At 36.9% G+C, this 15,341-nt stretch overlaps 1 protein-coding gene across 1 annotated transcript; it reads left to right on the top strand.

The window, feature by feature from the left end:
* The first annotated feature begins 2,285 nt into the window (after positions 1–2,285).
* Positions 2,286–9,931, top strand: LOC140159106 (melatonin receptor type 1B-B-like). The gene is made up of 2 exons (XM_072182457.1): positions 2,286–3,149; positions 9,360–9,931. Exons 1-2 carry the CDS (start codon positions 2,435–2,437, stop codon positions 9,704–9,706), a joined length of 1,062 nt encoding a protein of 353 aa, XP_072038558.1. The 5' UTR covers positions 2,286–2,434; the 3' UTR covers positions 9,707–9,931.
* Positions 9,932–15,341: the final 5,410 nt, after the last annotated feature.

Genomic DNA, 15,341 nt, shown 5'->3' with positions numbered 1-15,341 from the left:
GCTCACATTTTACGATAAATACGACTGTATTAACCATTCTGGGGGAGCCCGAGGTGGTTACCTCTTAGATTCAGAAGATTTTGCAAATATGGGAGTCAAAATCGTACAACAAATATTCCCTTTTTTAGAGAGAGGAGGGGCCCTATCCGCTTTTGACCGTTAAACAAACAACAAAACCTATGTTTTGAATAAACATCATGAAAGTAATGAAACCCTTAAGTTCATGAAGTACAAGCCTAATGTAATATGACTACTATCATTATTTTGATCAATATATTGAGTGATTACATTAATGAAAGTGAACATGATCATGCTCTTGAAATGCCGTGTCAATAAAGAATACTTATCTCATCTGTTCTCCATAATACTCTTAGATAAAATAAATTATATAGTCTTAATTATTTATTCCAAAACATTATAAGGCATTACATGAAGAACCTTGATCAAAATTTAAGGGCATAAGAATTTATGTATCATGTAAAAATAGAAGCTAAAACTCAATATGAATTTTGTTATTTTAATACATCAAAACAATAAGATCATGTTCACGATTCATTTGTTATACTGTACCGGTACTAGATCATCTCGCAAAATGCATGATATTGTAATCATGGTAATCAAGCATTTATGTAAATTTCCTATAAGTATAATTTTCGTCTTCCACTTCAAGTATTCCAATTTTTTACTTTTTGTCTCTTTTTCTTCATCTTCTATTTCCCTTTTCCTCCTTTTTTTATAGCTTTTTAACCTTCTATTGACCCCCTGTTGCACTCCTCTTCTTCGACTTCGCTTTCCACGAACTAGACAAGATACACGGTTACAATCAGGGGCAGATGAAGGGTTTGAAAGGGAAAGAGCCGGGAGCCCAATCACGGAAAATCGGAGAAGAAAATGTTTGCACACATGTTGTCAAAATCGCCTAAAACGTCTTTAAAACATTTTAGAAGTCCCCAAGATCCACCGTTGCCAACAAAAGCTCAAAGCCGGTTTGATCGTGGATCTAGGATTATTTTAGAGCAAGTCGGCCATATTGCCTTTTAGTGTTATAGATATAACAAAGTGGCGGTTTTGGTTTCTGGTTTGGACACCCGTACACTTTTTTTTTAAAGCTGTAATAGTGTAAAACATGGTGCACCAAAATGGATTTAATCATGTTAATTTGGACCCAGTTTATTTTCAAAAATTCCCAACTTTAGTGGGGCAAGCGCAAGGCCATGACTGATTAGTGGCCATATTTACACATTTGGTGATCCTTATGTAATCACCTCCCCAATTGGTCTAGATCCACCCCTACACCCCCTACTACACACACACACCCACCCCCATACATATCGTAACGCTTTGCTATTAATTACAGCAATTACTGCAAAGTCCGTCCGGAAACTCTCTGTCTGCCGGCGGCGTGCAGCATGCAGTGACTTTACCCCACTAAAATAGTCCCTGCAGGGAGCTGCTGCCATTATTTATGAGGGACTGTTTTAAACTACAAAAGACACATGCTATGAGATGTAAGGTCGGCTATACATGTTTGTTTCTGCTTCAAATCCAACACATTTGTGACAAAAATATGAATGCAGCCTTCTTTCAAGGCGTATTTTTACGGGATGACCATTGGAAATACTCAAGGACAAAATCACCTCTTCTAAGTTTACGCAAATATACACCACAAGCACACTGTACAGAAAGAAGCAAAAGTGACAGCAAGACTTTCCTGTTTATGGCCCGGGTTTATGGATGCCTTCACAGCACCTTCTTCAACGCATAACAACTGCAGTCCCCATCAAAACACGCACCCACACACCCCCATCACACACCCGACCATCCTCCTCTCTAGCGATACAAACATTCCATACACCCACAAACACCCCTACATGTATATCTAAGTATTCATTTAAAAATTGAAAAGATCTTTTAAGGAAACACATCTTTAAAGTAACTATTAAATGTATTACATTCATTTGTTAAAGTCTCAACTAAAACCAAATAAATCCAGCTTTTGATTTTCTGTTGCTTTAACGGGAAAAATAGGTAAATCGTTGAAAATAAACATTCAAACAAACTTCAAGCCACATCTTTCAAATATGGTGTTTATTAAGCAAAGCTGTTGTAAATTTATCTTATGCCAATGCGCAGACTCATGTAAGTCACTACATATTTGAGTTGTTTCAGAGTAAAACAATTACTGAATGTTAAAAAGTGTGGAGAATCTTGCTTGAATGGTCAATATTCAACACTGCCAAGCAACAGACTATTATATTTAGCGCGACTTAAAGTTAATAGTTTACAGCTTGCAGACTATTTTGTCGTCTGCTGCAGTATTCTTCATCAGGGAGTGAGTTTCGTGACATAAGCATTTTGTCGTCTGCTGCAATAGTCTGCATCAGGGAGTGAGTTCAATCTGTGATTGACATAAGGATATTTTTTGCCGTTAATCATGGCTGATAATACTTCAACAAATATGTCGACAACACATGCGGTTGAATCCACACCAGCTGCTGTAACAACCCCAGCACCTTCTGTTGTCGGTCCTCTCATCAACCAGCAGGTTTATCTATGGTTTACGGTCGCTGTCTTTGTAATCGGACTCGGTGGCAATATCATTGTCGTCGTTGCTTTTATGATATTCAAGAAGCTTCGTTCACTCGGCAGTGTCTTTATAGTCAACACTGCTGTTTCTGACATATTAGTCGGACTTTTAGGAGATCTCTTCATCATCGTCGGTATCGCCACTCACGGAGAGTATCTGATTAATAATAAACCCCTCTGCGACATGTCATCGTTTCTTTGTGCATCGGTTTGCATCGTGTCTGTCTGGAGCATCGCAGCTGCCAGCTTCAATGGCTACATTCGGGTGTGCCATCACCTTGCTTACGCGAAGATCTACACTCCTGCAACCGTTGGCTTGATGTTGTTGGGTATCTGGTCTGCTGGGATCTTGATATTACTCCCGACACTATTTGGATGGGGTTCTCATTATTACGACCCAGTCCTGATGTTCTGTATTCCTAGCAGCACGTCTTCTGTTAGCTACACCTTCTTTATGGTATTTACTGGCTGGGGTATTCCTTTGGTGGTTATTGTCTTCTCATTTACTCGTATTATCTTGACAGTGAGAGCATCCAGCAAAAATCTTAAGAAAGGCGAGAAAGGTAGGTCATTTTAATATTTGTACTATTTATAGTTGATTGCTTTCGAGGGCTCGGTCACCCACCTTTGCCAGGTATTTTTTGGGATATAGCACATCAGACGCACCAAATTGCATTCGGAATACGAGGAATGTCCTTCTGCTATCAAATAATTTTGATTGTTTTGAAATTCGCGACATAATACACATTTTATGGCAAAATTATTTAGCAGTACTCGAAATAAACTTTACAAATCTAATGAGATGTATGTAGCTGGGATGAAAAGCCGACCATCATATGGAAATTATTACCTTTCCTATTGAAGATTGTTACGAGTCGTAAATGACTCAAGGCCAAAAAACACTTTTTACCCAATTTACTTCAGATCAGAATGCACAATAAACTACACTGTTTGATTAAGTTAACAATATCTGAATCTTTAATGAAAAGTAAAGTATGATTTAACAATAATTCTTCAAATGAACATAAATACATAAAATCATTTAGAGAATCAATTATGCACTGTTTAGGACAATTACATATCCAGCAGCCTTCTTCCGATTGTCATGATTGTTGTTGATTACAACGTTCTGTTGCACTCAATGTTCTGGACGACTGATGTTCATCTTGATTCACTTGTCCTGCGAAGATTACTGTTCAGCGAAGTCGTCCACCGTTGACTTGAGTTTATATATCCTTTGCGTATATAATCCCTGCACAGATTACAAATTCCAAAATGGTACTGTTTTCACCACTCACTCACCTTCTCCGGGAAGCATCCTTTTTTTCTGCACTGATCCACTTTATTGACAGATGAGTTGTTTCGTGAACCAGACTTTAGCAAGTCGACAGAAGAATATATCCCTCCATTTGAGAAGAGAAAGGCACTTTGTTGCACTCAAAATCTCCTTCGTTTTATATTGCTGGATTAATAGCACATTTGTGGCTCTGCAAATTGATTGGCTCGCAGGTACCTATTTTGAAGGTATATAAACTATAAAATATATTTGAAAGCCTAACCCCTTTCTAACTCACATCTGCCAAGAGAAACTGTCCCTTCTCTAAATATACCAATATGGTAAAACTGGAAATTCTCAGCTATGATTTCCCAACATGATGCAATACAATGGTCACATTGAGACTCATGGGTATTTCCAAGATCCAAAAATAGATATGATTGAATTTTTTTTCTTATAAAAACAGGATTCCCCTAAAATGTATTTATACACAAACGCTTGCATGATTACTTGAAAGGGGTTCCCATCCTCTCATCTCTCTCATGAAATAGCTTTAAATTAACAAAATTAACTGATCAAATTAAATTACACAGGGCACATCACAAGATGTACATGAAGTTTCATAAAAGACCTAACATCTTTAATTTGCCATAAAACTTATATTATATCGTAAATTTCAAAAAATACAAATTATTTGATATCAAATCGGACATTGTCAGTTTTTCACAATGTCATTTATATAGTGTATCTAATCTCTAAAACTCAGCTTCGTCACTGAAGTTCAAAATCTGGTTCATTTTCAAATCAAAAAGTAAAGAATCACAATTGGTTATATTGGTCAACCCACTGTAAGCAATACAGCAATGTACGTTTTCTGCTACAAAAACATTATAAACTAGACCTTGGCTATTGTCAGTTCTCTCTACATAGTAGCGCAATTTCCAATATCGGTCTACTAATATCGAGCAGGACCAAGACACACAAACCAGTATATTGAAATTTCTTGACGAAATCATGTATCTTTATTGTATATTTGTATAACATATTCTAAACCATACATCTTATAACAACAAACTGAGTAAATACATGAAATCAGGTCAGCAATTGCGTGATAGTTAATGTGAAGGTTGCATTAGAATGTGGCATTTACCATGAAAGGTGGCATTACAATGAAAGATGACATTACCATGAAAGATTATATGAAAGATGACATAACCATGAAAGATTATATTAAAAGATGACATTACTATAAAGGATACGTAAAAGATGACAATACCTTAATATACTGCTCACAAAAAGTATCGTTACATTTAAATATTAGACAATTACTCTATGATATTAACAGTAAATGGGCAAATCGATCAGTTCAACGAATGAAAAAAATGTGTTCTGCATATCTTGCGCAATGGAAATGCTGTCATATTTGAAATACTACCTTTTGTTAATCAAAATACATATTTACGAAATTAAGTAGTTTTTGACAAGTAATCAAAATGTCCAAAATGCCAGCGTTATGTAAACGATTTGCATTAAAGTCTTATTAGTCGTGAGCATTAAAATGCGTCAGTAGCAACTCGTAATTCCAAAAAGCGCACGCCTATGTTTCAACTACCGTATGTATCCAGATTAATTGGGGAATACTGCGATTTGTGAAAATCAAATAGAGGTGACGATAAATCGAGATCTATAAATTGTAATTACTTTGTCTTTTTGATAATGCTTTATGTGCTAACCATGGGCTTTAACATTACAGTTTTGAGATATTTTCTCCAAATATTAAGAGCAAGAACTACCCAATGCTGGGCATGTTTGTACCACAGAGGAGAGAGAAAACAGAGAAAGTACCATCAGTCAAAGTCCCCGTGTATTGTATACGGTGAGTTCTCGCATATCCATGAGGGCCGATTGTTCGATCGTGCGTGTCAAACAATCACGCCAGCGCTGCGTGTCTTCGCGTATACGCGATAGAGCGTTGCGTGCTTTCGCGATTACGCGATAGACCATGAAAGTACGCGGTAATTGCGCAGGAGTCTCGCCTGTCGCATTTCATGGAACAATCGGCCCTCATTGTCGGATGATGCGGAGACTTTGACTGGTGGTACGCGCTCTGTAGTACTCTGTGGTTTGTACTCATTTGAATGCATTTTTCATGCTGATTCCACATATGGTCATGTAAATGTACAATTCTGACATTAATTCAATTTTTAAAGAAAATTTGGAACTTATCGTCTGCAGTCGACACCCGGTACCCGGTTGGAGACTAGTATTACTTAATTCAATTTGAATAGCTACCCTGACATACAGAAGCTCTGAATCTTTGCTTCATTGCTACTATTAATCTGTATCAATGCTGATAACCCGGAGCTACCAGGATGTATTGTTTAAACGAAGCAAATCCATTAACTTCTATTCCATTCAGGGTAAATTTCATTAAGTTCCACAATTGCCTTGATGGCGTAGACAATAATTATGTAAGCATGACCTACAATCCAGGAAAAAAATAGTTGGCACACTTGCACTAAACAATGGAAATGTGTGCCCTATCAAAATTGGAGAGGCGAGTGCAACATGCATGCAATATAATGTTGGAGGGTCTCACGGACCTGTTGACAACAAGGCTTGGTCCAACATTGAATTGGGGGAGCGGGGGGAAGAGATATACCAAAAGACAGGCAAAGTGTGCCAACCTTTTTTTCCTGGATTGTCTGAGTCAAATCCTAAATATTGCATCGGTTTTCCGTTTTTACTCAATAACTCTGAAACGGAATGTTGTATTAACTTAATATTTCACACAAAAACATGTAAAAGATAGGACTTTACGATAAGTAAAAAAATTAGAAAAATGCATTTGTTTATTTAGGGAGTGGGCATTAAAACATCGCTAATGCCTGGTTTTGCGTCATGGCTTGGGTCTGAAATTACTTGAGAACTTTTTAGCAAAAAAGAAAGAATGATTTTTAAATGCAGTATTACATCGAATTACTTCTGATGCAAATGATAAGTAAAAAGAACTGAATGAGCAATTTTCAACCAGCTATTTACTTCAAATTAATATAATTGCACCCGTATCATAGGGCAACGATACGTATGTCTATATAAAAATCATCATCAATGCGGCAATTATAGTGATATTTGTACATTGCCGTAAAATAAAGGTAGAAATAGAGAAAAAAAGACGAGCTTTGGCAAAGATTAATAGAATGACAAATATCATATGATGAAGGATATTGTAAAATGATAATAATAATGAAAAGAAAAAGAAATATAAATATATTCAGGGCCTCGAACCCGGGCACCTGCGCCTGTGTCAGATGCCCTAACTATTGCGCTACAGAGCTCTGTATCTTCAACAGGCTTAAACTATAATATAATGCTATTCAAGATGCATGTATATAAATATACGCTCTACAGACGATACACAGTCTAAAAATCACATTTTTACGGCATTTGTTTCATTAACTGTATATTTATCATATAGCAGGTGTTGGCTGACATTGTGCTCCACGTTTAGTTTAGTTTTTGTCCGGGATAAATGACATTGGGACAAAATCGAACGGTATACACGTCTTTGAAGAGTAAAGAATTTTAATATAATATTACTTTCTTTTCTTTTACAGACGTGTGTATCGTTCGTTTGTGTCCCGAAGTCATTTATCACGGTCAAAAACTGAACTAAATATGGAGCACAATTTTAGCCAACACCTAGATAAATATACAGTTAATGAAACAAATGCCGTAAAAGCGTGATTTTTTGACTGTATATCGTCTGTTGAGCATATATTGATATACATGCATCTTGAATAGCATTATATCATAGTTTAATATTATTAATATGAATTACATAATTGATATGAATGCGAGCATTACTCCCTAAAAATTTGGTGGCCACACACCTATTATGGTTTTTATTTTATAAGCCAAAATATGAATTTAGATGCATATTTTTGGACGAATTATCATAGCTTTAAACTACGAAAATAATCGGCAATCATATAATATTCTTTTGACTTATCCCTTATTTTCACAATAGTTTTTATTAATATGGATTTGATATATTGATATGAATGTGCGAAATATTCCCTGAAAATTTGGTAGCCATACCTTTTACGGTTTTTATTTTATAAGCCAAAATATGAAATTAGATGGATATTTTAGGAATTGATTCAGACAATCCAGGAAAAAAAAAGTTGACACACTTGCATTAAACAATGGAAATGTGTGCCCTATCAAAATTGGAGAGGTGAGTGAAACATGCATGCAATATATGTGAAGTACAGACTCCCCACTATATCTCACCCTTCCCCACTCCCCATCTTTCAATGTTGGAGGGTCTCACGGACCTGTTGACAACATGGCTTGGTCCAACATTGAATTGGGGGAGCGGGGGGGGGGGAATATACCAAAAGGCAGGCAAAGTGTGCCAACCTTTTTTTCCTGGATTGTAGCTACAATTGCCAAGTTTTTAATAGTACTTGTTGTTAACCACCACTGAATCCTCCGCAGGGGCGTAGCCAGCATTCTTGTTTGGGGGGGGGGACAAAATAAAAAATCGGGGTAGTGACCACAAACCACCTGGTATACCGATACGAAACCATGTTGACCTTGGACTTGGACAGATACTATAGTCTTCAGATACGATTGTGAAGATTGTCATTCATCCAGGTATAACTATAACTATGAATCTGAGATTATGATCTGATCTACTGGACTTACGTTATATGAGTGACAATATTTCACATCCTATCTCGGATGCATCATCAGGCCAACTGATGTTAAATCGGAGTCTTTGGAGTTTGTCACGTTATATAATCCTCGTTGTCATGGATACTGGTTATCGTGTGTTAATTAACAATATTGAAAGGTAAAAAGCAAAAAAAATGATGGAATCGCAAGATAATCAGCTTCCCAGAAAAGAGTTGTTTAAAAAATCTTTAGACCGTCTTTTTCGCTAATGCACATTTATCATCATGACCATATGAAGAGAAACCGATCGTTTAAAACGCCTCTTGCTTTTATGCATGACCTTGAAAAGCAGACAGTAAAGAGCAAATCTGAATCAATGTACAATTAATGTGTAGCAAATAGGTAAAATTAGGAGCTTTGTGCATAGTTGGAGCAATAATGTTCGATTTGCTCACTGCGACATTTTTTTCATTAATGTTTAATGTTCATTTTGTGCACGATTGTAATACACAATGGTGTATTTAAATACCATGTGAAAGTCTGGAGAGGTTTAATGACAGTAATATTGAAAAGTTTTTAATAAACTCCGGGGATTGCAGGGGTTTATTCGTCAAATCCCCATAAATTGTCATAGGGCTCTATATTTTTCTGCGTTTTCTTTTCTTTCACCTCGTTATTTCGGTTTAAAATGACCAGAAAACCTTCTCGACAGTCGGTACTAATATTATTCATTTTGGCAAAAATAACACAATTTAAAATTGATCGAAATCGTATATGATGGCATTATTTTCATTTTTCCATTTCTTGTATGCAGGTGTCAGTAAAGGTGAGATGGCTGTGATTCGTTCCGTGATGGTGATCGCCGTGTACTTCTTCGCAGCCTATTTATTCCTTCTGATCATCCTTTTGATGGGGGACAACTACGGAGGCAGCGCTGCAAGCATCGTGTTCGCCGTCGTCTTAGCGCACACCCATTGCTCCTTCACCGGTATCCTGTACGCCATGACCAACAAGCGTTACAGGACTTCCTATAAGAGGATGTTCTACTTCTGCTGGCATCGTGGAAAGGTTGGTGTGGAATTGACGACTTCGTCTGGATCCAGTGGAGGTGGTATGTCCTCAACTGTTAGTGGTGCCGTGACAGGAGTTACTAACGCCTAGAGAGTGTAAATGCATCTCGCAAAACATGGCTAAGAAGCAGAGGATGATTTAAGGAAGCCCCATCATGCACTGCAAAAGTGTTATCACTAGAGTTTCAACTGCCACTTTACTTTTCAAATCCCATTGAATTCTGTGCAAAAGATGTTGTTTTAGAATTGTGTGTGTGTCATTTTTACTTGGTCAATTTCAGATCTAAAGTGATGTATGCATAAAGGATAATTCACACCTTAAAGGAGTATTTCGTGATCCTAGCATCCTCTTTTTATGACATTTTTCAGTACATATCCACGAAAAAAGCTTATTTCCAAAATTTCAGTTCATTCCGATATTGCGTTTCCGAGTTATGCATGATTATGTGTATTACACTGCTCCATAGACAATGCGTTGTAATTTCGTTCTGGTGCACCAGAACGAAATTCAAATTTCACGATATCTTTGCTAAACGAATTATTCTGCAAGAAATATTTTGTACATAAACATTATGTAGCCAGAGGTTTCCAGTGGTATAAAAATCTCAACTTTTTTGAGAAAAGTGGGGGATGAGGTTGTGGATCACGAAATGCCCTTTTAAGTCCAAATTCAAATTTAACCATGCACGTCTATGCAGTGAGCGGGCAATGGTGTCATGTTCACTCACACAGCTATGCTAACCGCAAGACTTGCTGGGTAGTGCTTAAGGTGGCTGTGTACTCTCAGACATGCATGTAGTAAAAGTGCAATAACTTTGTAATTATTCGCGCAAGACATATAAAAGTATACATTTTTATAAAGGCAAGACATCAATAAATCTTAATATAAATACAGATTTGGGGTAAAAACAACAATTATGAAGAAAATCACAAAAAAGTGAGTTTTTGGCAATATTTGTGAGGTACATCATAACAAAAAAACACTCTTTCCAAAATATTTTATTTTGTTTTTAGCTCAATCTTGCGGCTCCATTCCAAAAACGGTTTTTTTATTTTTTTGATATTGGCCTTAGTTTTTGAGATATTAACCATATAAGCCATCAAATTGAACTTTTTAAAATTCACAAACGCCTATTGAGTTATCGTGTACCTAAATCGTCATTTTACCGAGAAAATGAACATTGAAATAATGGCCGTTAAAGTTTAAAGTGGTCACATTTTGCCCTTTCATCGAATCTCACAGGAGAATGCGGCAGTTTTCGTTTTTCTACCTTATATTATGTGAACATCGGGTAAATCCACAGCCCGTTGAGAAGTTTGAGCGAAATCCATTCATAACTTGATATTCAAATCGAGGAAAAGAACTTGAAAAAACCCACATTTTATCAGCTAAAACGGAGCCATTTGACCACTTGAAATTAGTGTTTCCAAAGGATTCGCCACGCATGCAGATAAGCGTCGCGTATGCGTAGCGTATCTGTGCGTTAACAAATTGCGCGATACGCAGCGCGATGCGTTGTTGCGCGCGTGTCACCCCGCTGATACAACAAAGATTTGCGCTCTTTTATAATTGCAAACACGAATGAAATAGTGAAATAAAATCCATAAAATAGCGCAGTTGGAGTTTATAAATCTGGATTTTCTTTCCTTGTATTTATAAAAAACATAACAAAGTAACAAATATAAAAAAAGCTCAATTTTGCGAAAGAAACAACGTCTTGAGTACACAGCCGCGTTAAATCATCCTCTGGCTAAGAAGAGAAGCCAGTACATGTATTCTTATGACATTTGAGATTTTTACAATTCGCCAGACGATTCTTCGATTGCACAAATATGTGACCTGCTACAACGAAATGAATATAAAGTTGGTAGTTTCGAGACATTCTGGCTGACTGAGATGATGTTCTTTCTTCGCGCACCTGCATGTCCTTCGTGAATGGCACATTGTGCCACATTCACAAAGGGCATACAGTCATACTTCTTGCTTGGACATGTGTACTGTGAAACAAAGAATACCAACTCATTAGCCAGGGCGTTTCGAAACTACCAAGTGGCGACTTTATGCTCATTTCGTGGTCGGGTTCGTGGTAACAGGTCACAAATGCTTTATCAGCACTTTTCACGTTAAGTTTCATCTTCTTTTATCGTAAATAAAATTGTGACCTACATCATAAACAGTACAAAATAATGACGTTACAGTAGACAGGTGTTAATTGATAATTAAATTATAATTACTGTTGGGCATAAACGTGAGGCTTTTTATTTTATTTTGAAGATTAAATGAAGATTAAATGAACATTAAAGGAATGTATGCGGCTATAATTCAATTCTAATGTGCGACATAATTATGCTTACCCAGCAAACACAAAAATGTTCTTAAGGGGGTACTACACCCATGTGGTAAATTTGTGACTATTTTTGCATTTTTCTCAAAAAATAATTACACACTGGTAACAAAAGTTATGTATATTATTGGGGCAAGGGATCCAATTACTACACTGACATTTCAGTGACTCAAGACAAGCGGTTCAGTATATATGATAGGAAACGAGGTACATCCTAGCGGTACCTTATTTCTGATCATAAATAACAAACCGCTTGTTCTGGGTCACAGAAATTCCAGTGTAGTAATTGGATTCCTTGCCCCAATAATATACATAACTTTTGTTACCACTGTGTTATTATTTTTTAGAAAAATGCAAAAATAGACACAAATTTATCGAGGGGTGTAGTACCCCCTTAAAATGTTAAAATTCAAAACGTTTTAATAACATTTAAATGCCGGGTTGAGTGACAGAGAGATAACTCACACTCTAGATTGCCTGCAGTGATCGCCTTAATGGAGTAAAATGATAAAAGTACAAAATAAGTAAGAGTGAAATTCATTCTGGAAAGAGCAAAATTTACTTTGGAAAGAAAGAAGTAGTGAAATTCACTGTAGATCATCAGTTTGCTGTGGAGCAGGCGACTACAAGCATTCTCCAACTGCTGCGATCTTGGGCTAGCGAAGCAATTTTGGTGCTAGACTGGCCCCCAGTCTCGGTTCGGTTCCATCTCTGGATAATGTAACAATAAATAATTACATAATGCCCTATGAAAAAATATGAAAAGTCCTGTAACCCCCCTTATTTTCTTCAATGCCAAAAACCCATTCCTCTTCATCCACAAATCGACGCCACTAATTACACCCACCACAGTCAACCATGCAGCAATATAGAAATATACTCGTATTATAAGTGAACGCGAAAGTCCACTGAGCGCTGATTTGGGTTGATTTTTAATGCTATGTAATCTACATTACCAGTCGTTCTCCATGGACCCGAGGGAGGGTCTATTTTGGTGCTGGACATATTACAAGTAAAGTAGGCAATCCATGCAAAAGAGTGGACGAATTTCACTCGTCTACATTTTAGAGAGTGTCATTTTTCCTCATAGATACATGAACACTGACAAATTATTTTCAAATGATACCCTCCCCTCCCATAGAATGCAATAAAGAATATGAAAAGCGATTAAATAATATTCAGGAAACATTTTTTGAAAACCTAATGTAAAACATTCTAAACATAATGTTATTCAGTGTTGACAAAATAATTTTCAAAAATCTTTGCCAAAAAATCTTTTACGATAACGTTTTGACAATATTTTTAAAATTTGTATAACTCGACATTTAAATGTTATTAAAACATTTTGACCCAAACCTATGGGCGGCCGTGAGGGCCAAAAGGGTCTCAAAACTACACAAGGGTCTCAAAAGTACAATAAGGTCTCAAAAACACACAAAGGTCTCAGAAATAAACACACAGTAATGTCTCAATAGCACAATACGGTGTCAAAAACAGAGAAAGGTCTCAGAAACAAACACACAACAATGTCTCAATAGTATAATAAGGTCTCAGAAACAGGGAAAGGTCTCAAATACAGAGAAAGGTCTCAAAAACAGAGAAAGGTCTCAAAAACAGACAGGTCTCAAATACAGAGAAAGGTCTCAAATACAGAGAAAGGTCTCAATTACAGAGAAAGGTCTCAAATACAGAGAAAGGTATCAAAAACAGAGAAAGGTCTCAAAAACAGAGAAAGGTCTCAAAAACAGAGAAAGGTCTCAAATACAGAGAAAGGTCTCAAAAACAGAGAAAGGTCTCAAAAACAGAGAAAGGTCTCAAAAACAGAGAAAGGTCTCAAATACAGAGAATGGTCTCAAACACAGAGAAAGGTCTCAAAAAGAGAAAGGTCTCAAAACAGAGAAAGGTCTCAAATACAGAGAAAGGTCTCAAAAACAGAGAAAGGTCTCAAAAACAGAGAAAGGTCTCAAAAACAGAGAAAGGTCTCAAAAACAGAAAAAGGTCTCAAAAACACGTTAAGGTCTCAAAAACACGTTATGGTCTCAAAAACACGTTATGGTCTCAAAAACACGTTATGGTCTCAAAAACACGTTATGGTCTCAAAACACGTTATGGTCTCAAAAACACGTTATGGTCTCAAAAACACATTATGGTCTCAAAAACACGCTATGGTCTCAAAAACACGTTATGGTCTCAAAAACACGTTATGGTCTCAAAAACACGTTATGGTCTCAAAACACGTTATGGTCTCAAAAACAAGTTATGGTCTCAAAACACATTATGGTCTCAAAAACACGTTATGGTCTCAAAAACACGTTATGGTCTCAAAAACACATTATGGTCTCAAAAATACGTCAAGGTCTCAAACCAGGTATTACAACCGACCGTTATATGTGCAGTACCGCATGCAGTACTATACTGCACACATCAGCAGGCGAAACTACACATTCCGTCACGCACTCTCACGCACATGAGGAACTACATATCCCAGTTTGCATTTCCGCATGCGGCGATGCAGGTCGGGATGTGCAGTTCCGCATGGGGAACTGCATTATTTTTGGTGTATTTCCGCATGGGGAATTTCGGTATATAGGCCTATGGATGGGTCATTTTGTTCTCAAAATTTTCTTAATTTCTTTTGAAAAATAGACCAACTTTGCATCACTGCAGCCAAAATGTTTCTCAAATTGCTTGCGGTTGTAAGTTGTAAAAACTAAGACAATTTGTGTTAGACAATTTGTGTTAGATTTGGCCAAAAGTTTTGTCCAAATTTCTTACAAAATTACAAGTTGGACTTAAAAAGTCTTATCATATAATGCGATTGAAAAGAAATGTTGCATATTTGAACACGTTCCTAACGTTTTCCTACACCTTTTAGGGTGTAATATAGAAACGTTGCCCAAAATATATGTGCCAAAAATTGCTTGCTCCCCCTCCCCACACTTTCGACCTGTCAAAATTACTTGACCCGCCCTTTCGACCTGCCAAAAAATGCTCCCCCCTTTGACATGCCAAAATTGCTTTGCGTCCCCCCCCCCTATAATTCACCACCCCGGCCCCGGGGGTACAATTTATTGCACCACCCCTGACAAGTTCAGGCGCCTATAGAGGTGTAAATGAATTGAATAGAAATTTAGTATGAAATGGGTCTATTGAGAAGATTTATCAATTTTGTCCAGGTATTTGGAACATGGGATCACTCAGGGTCCACCCCATATCCATGTTGGTATATCACTGTGGAGGATGAATCTTATTCAAAAATTGAGTTTTATTTGAATTCAGCAGCATTGCATTCACTAATTTGGACATTTTCAAAACAACTTGCACCTCCCCTCATCAAAAAAAAAACTTCACTGAAACCCTCAGTTTTTGGCAAAAATCAAT

Source organism: Amphiura filiformis, chromosome 8 (genome assembly GCF_039555335.1).
Source record: "Amphiura filiformis chromosome 8, Afil_fr2py, whole genome shotgun sequence".
NCBI classification, from domain to species: Eukaryota; Metazoa; Echinodermata; class Ophiuroidea; order Amphilepidida; family Amphiuridae; genus Amphiura; species Amphiura filiformis.
Note: the sequence above shows the minus strand (reverse complement) of the source record. Positions and strands in the feature narration are given on the sequence as shown.